Genomic DNA, 5,194 nt, shown 5'->3' on the forward strand with positions numbered 1-5,194 from the left:
GCCATGGTGACGGCGGACGCGGCGCGGCCCGGGCGGGAGCCATGGCCGCCCTCAGACCCCGGGTGCTCATCGGCAACTGGGAGGAGGACGCGTGTTTGGAGGAGGTACTGGTGGAGCCGGGCCCTTCCCCCTGGCTCCCGGGGAGCCTCGCCCGCCCCGTCACCTCACGGTGTTTTCCCCTAATTCTTTAAATTCGGTTTACACCTGAGACTGTGAGCGCGGGGTGACATGTCTGCCTCCTCTCTCCTTTGCGAGCAGGACCGCTTGAGGGAATTCATGCGTAAAAGAGAGCGAGGAGAACTTTTAATACAGAAAATAAACAAACTGGAAGATAATCTTTTAAAGAAGGTAATTTTTAAGGATGGTTGTCAACCCTCTGACTCCCCAGAGAACGACATAGCTGTTGTTGGTGTAATTTGTGCATTGATAGGGTACGGATTAGCATTTTATATGCCAATACGCTTCTGATACTGGGCTCAGATAATTCTGTAAAAATCACATATGTTTTAATTTAGATACAGCTGTCGGTATCTAAGGATGGTTTTGTTCATTTTGGAGACACCGTGATGCTTTTGAACCCCGACAACAAGTCCTCACCGGAGAATCACTATGGAGAGTGTGGCAGCCTGACTTTGGCAATTAATCTGGATGAAATGTCCCTGTATTCGGCCGGATCACTGCAAGCCCCTCGTGGAGTTAGTGCAGTCAAGAGTGGGGAGCCTGTGGGTCGAAATACTTTTTGTATTTTAAGGTTTGGTACTTTATTCTGAGTTGTTCTCAATTATTATTTTAGCATTCAGTATCTTGTTTTGAGAAATATACAATGAAGTTTGACGATATACAAATAAATTAAAGATTAATTTATTTAAGAAAGACTCATGAGTAAGAGTCAGAAGTCATTTAAGAAAGACTACATGACTCATTGAGTCATGTATTAAACTGGATTCTGCTCCACTTATTACCGTGAATAATTCCAAGGAAGTTTACATCACCTTAGAACTGGTGTGGAAACAGAATCGAGCTCACTGTATCACCTGGTGAACTCTGCAGCTGTTTTTAATGCGTGACATTAATACATCATAGAAAGTAAAGTAATCAACACAGTCTGTTTCTATTCTGCTAAATATTTTAACCAGTAGCTCAAGCATGAAATGCCCTTTCAGTTAAGATATTCTATCTGGTTTTAGAGGTAAACTTAAGAGAAAGTGTTGGCACAGGACATAACTGTAGACCAAACCAAACTGACGGAATAGTAAAGCTGATTATTTGAACATCTCTTTCTTTCTTTTCACAATTTTAAGTGTTGATGGAGGTGCAGTGGGTGAACCAATTAGATTCGGACAAAACTTGGCTCTTGGGACAACAGGAGGGTTTTCTGATCCGATGGTGAGGCAATAAAATTGCAAATCGGCATATGCTGTTAGTGTGCATTTAATTACTATGTATATATGTATGGAGAAAGAGCTGTACAGTGGTTCAACAGCTTTACAGAACAGATTCAGGACCATACATAGATCAATATAAGCAATACCTGTTCGGAAAGTTTATACAACTTGCCTGAGATCAGGTGTGGAGGCCAAGGAGGCTGTCAGCCAGAATGACTGGATAAAGGAGATTTTAAAAAATAAGAGAGCAGAAAAAAGGAAATTAAAATTAGCTTGTGAGTCGTGAAAGAAGTCATCATTAGAGAGTGATGTATTTATTTGACTTTAAATAAATCCAAACTGAGAAGATTGCATTTCTTGTGAAGATAAACCTATAATAGGTACATGAAGTAACATACTATTCTACTATTCTGAGGGAGCAGATTTCTATTAAATGTTAATACTGTTTCCTGCTGCAAGTTAGAAGCAAATAAGACGTTACACAATAAATATGCACTCACAACTTTGAAAAAATTTCTCCTCTCAACAGCTACTTTGGTGAGTGAGAATCTTTGCAGGGTAAATTCAATTTTAAACTAGTATTCACTCTGGATACTCTATCAGTCTGGCTGTAGACTAGCTACTTACTGAGTTTATCAACAGCGTGGAATCTACCTCATGGGTTTTCTATGTGTAGCTTTAGCTTGGCAGACTGATTTTTCAGGAGCTGAGAGAAAATTTTGTGTGTTGAAAAATATTTTTTAAAATTACTTATCTTGTTTCTTTTATATTTATACTGTCCTTATTATATATTTTTATTTACAGTTATATCTAGGAAGTGATCATAAGTCATTTATAAGATTTGCTAAAAAATCGTACCTTCAGCAAGTGTTTTTGACTGATGAGCTTTCATATTTGACTTGCTGGCAAGCTGCCTTCTTGGATCCACAAATGCGTCTTGAATATGAAGGATTTCCAGTTCCTGTAAGAAATTAAAACTCTAGAAAATGTTATAAAGATTTAATTGAAACAGTAGATGGGATACTTAGATAAAAGTCTTGTCCATTTTTTTCACATATTTTCCTTATGACCTGTAGTTTTAGGAAGGGGAAGAGGGAAGGAATAATCTCTTTTTCCAGGGAATCTCTATATACAACTACCAGGTTCTGGTGTTCATTTTGAGGTTGACTTGCTCTATTTCACTCATCAGAATTTTTTAAAAGTTGACATTATCATGTTATGAGGATGCAGTACTTGGAACCTGCTTTTCAGCACTCGCGAACACTAAATTCCATTTCCAATATTAGGAGTTGTGATTAATTAAGAATTCCTGTACGTTAAACTTAAAAATTATTTAAAACCCCCCCAAGGCATCTGAATAGGTGGATAGTTTTCCAAGTGCGTTTTTTTACCTTTTGTAAACACATGAAGCAGCTGCAGTATCTTCCTGTTGCAGATAACTGCTACCCTTCCTGCAGTGCTGAATAGCAAAATACCCCAAATATAAACATTCCTTTACAGCCTCCAGCTGTGAGTCATTTACATGAATGAGCTCACTAATAAACACAGACAAAATTATGCACTTGTCAAAGGCAAGATTCCTTATTCACAGTATTGGTGAACAGAGGTGACTAAAAATTAATTCTGTAACACGTAAAGAATTGTAAATTGGTAAGATATAAAGGTCCGTTTCTGGGCTGTCCCCCCAAACCATCTGGATCTCTCATATGGCAGATACCAACTGCCGGAGGAATTACCCTGATGGCACAGGCCACTGGAGCGACTCTCTACTACTTGCTTGACTTTATTTTATTTTTTATTTTGTTTTTTGAAGTGCCCCGCACAAAAGAGGGCAGTAGAACGTACTGGACAAGAGAATGTGCCTAACCAGAGGCCTAAGCATTTGGCTGGTCCGAGTGATTAAGACAGTTGGTTGACAACTGACAAGGTGTAAAATGCCTCACTGTAAACGTACAGCAGTCTCAGAGTGATAGAGCGTGATGTGGTCTTACACTAAGCAGTAAATAAAAGCATTTGATTTGAATAAGAATAGTTAAAATTAGTGTAAAATTAGTAGTCTGTCAAGGTCTTCCCTTGGGTTTTTTTTGTTTTTGTTTTTTTCCAGGCAAACTCTACAATTATTATTACTCATTGCCATACTAATCGGAGCTTAGCTGTTCCAAGGAACTTTTGGACAAGGTAAGAATAATTTATAACTGGCAGGGATGGGCATAGTGATGTGCCAATATGAACAATTATGGTAAGAAGCAAGATAGGTGCTTCAGGAATGAGCTGAGGAAACGGAAAAGAAGGCAGAATGCGCATTCTGCTTTCCCTTGTTTTGTTTCTGGGCTGTATTGTGTGCTGCAGTGATGATGCAGACACTTAGATCGGTCTTATTTGATTTTTTTTCTTTTTAATTCATATCATGTCATGCTTCTAGCCTTGTCTAGTTTCTTGGTGGTCCTCTCTTTGAATAACTTGAGCAATTACAGTTGCTTGGAGTTTTTTTTAAGGAAAAAAAGGTATATTAGGAAGTTTAAGGAGTAAGAAAAAATAAATAAAAACATACTGCATAAACCAATACATTGCTTATGTCCATATAAATCAATCTCTCAACAAATTGAAGTTAATCCTATTGTTCAATTTTATATTCATGCACTAAATCAGTGTTGATTAAGCATTGTTAAGGAGTATACCGATTTTTCCCATTAAATTCTGAGCAAGATCTGACTAAGGATTTGTATGAGATTTTTGAGGATAAAACTAGGTCTGAAAGTTGGAGGCTGAAGCAGCTACTAAGTAGCCAGAATTCTCTTCAGTCAGAGAGAAATGGTGATGGGAATTGTAATGGGGGGTTAACCATACTGCGTTGGTGTATCAGTGCCTTACGCTCACGGGGCTGCTTTAGCTCCGAAGCTAGAAAGGTGGCACTTCCCTTTGATTTCAATTTCCTATTCACAGGCAACAAAGTGGGCACTTGTGTTTTTTGTAAGGGTCAGATATTTGAAAGTGCGCGGTGCTATTTCTGAATAAACCTAGAGAAACATGAAAAAACCTTGAGCAAGTCAGGGATAATGCCGAGTTGCTGAACTTGTGTATGTACTAATTCCCCCTGCCCATTCCCTTTTCTTTGATTTTGCAGTTCTTATTTCGGAAAAGAGTATGAAGTAACTTGTCACACTTATCTGGACTCCCATAAAGCTGAAGAAGATAAGAATTACTGGAAAATAGTTACAGGAAATCCCAGCAATGAAGGTGCAACAATGATTGACAGACCCAGCCCTCACCCAGGGGGTATCAGAAAGAATGAGCTTCAGGAAGAGACATGAATAATAAAATCCCAGATTACAGCTGACAGAGGTTGATGAGATTCTGATTCTTGGCTTTTCTCGGTTCAGATTTTAGTTTTAGGGATGTATGTTTTAAAGGTTATACAGTGGAAAAAACCTGCTACAATACGATTAACCATACACAACACCAAAAATTCATGAATCAGGAAGGGTTCATTTTCCCATTTTCATGCTCATTGCGGTAATAAATTAAAAAAAGGTACAAATTGAGTTTTTTACTTTTGTCCATATATTCTAAACATTTAAATGCCACTCAATCAAAAACTTAAACGCAGTGATGCAAACTAGAGACTTCCATCAGCCTTTTCCGTGCATCACCATGTTCCAATTGCCTCCCACCCAGAGAATTTTTCAATCCCGAATCATTTCTACCAAGTTTGACAGCAAGGTAAAATTGGTAATGAAAATTAAGCCACCCCTCTGGTTTCATGAAAATAAATGCCAAAGTAGAGAGAGAATAAGAGACACTGTAAGTTT

The 5,194-nt window shown here is 38.4% G+C and overlaps 1 protein-coding gene across 1 annotated transcript; it reads left to right on the plus strand.

Annotated features, from left to right (window-relative positions):
- Nucleotides 1-41: 41 nt before the first annotated feature.
- Nucleotides 42-4,696, plus strand: LOC104501157 (chromosome unknown open reading frame, human C15orf26). The gene is made up of 7 exons (XM_010144920.1): nucleotides 42-104; nucleotides 259-348; nucleotides 516-751; nucleotides 1,302-1,386; nucleotides 2,190-2,348; nucleotides 3,490-3,563; nucleotides 4,510-4,696. The coding sequence occupies exons 1-7, from the start codon at nucleotides 42-44 to the stop codon at nucleotides 4,694-4,696; spliced, it is 894 nt and encodes a 297-aa protein (XP_010143222.1).
- Nucleotides 4,697-5,194: the final 498 nt, after the last annotated feature.

The sequence above is a fragment of the Buceros rhinoceros genome, unplaced genomic scaffold (genome assembly GCF_000710305.1).
Source record: "Buceros rhinoceros silvestris isolate BGI_N320 unplaced genomic scaffold, ASM71030v1 scaffold8301, whole genome shotgun sequence".
NCBI lineage: Eukaryota > Metazoa > Chordata > Aves > Bucerotiformes > Bucerotidae > Buceros > Buceros rhinoceros.

Excerpts from the sequence above, each read along its gene's own strand:
- LOC104501157 (XM_010144920.1), top strand. The coding sequence starts at position 42 with ATGGCCGCCCTCAGACCCCGGGTGCTCATCGGCAACTGGGAGGAGGAC. Across the intron at positions 105-258 it reads AGGACGCGTGTTTGGAGGAG|GACCGCTTGAGGGAATTCAT; the intron begins GTACTGGTGGAG and ends CTTTGCGAGCAG. Across the intron at positions 752-1,301 it reads AATACTTTTTGTATTTTAAG|TGTTGATGGAGGTGCAGTGG; the intron begins GTTTGGTACTTT and ends CACAATTTTAAG.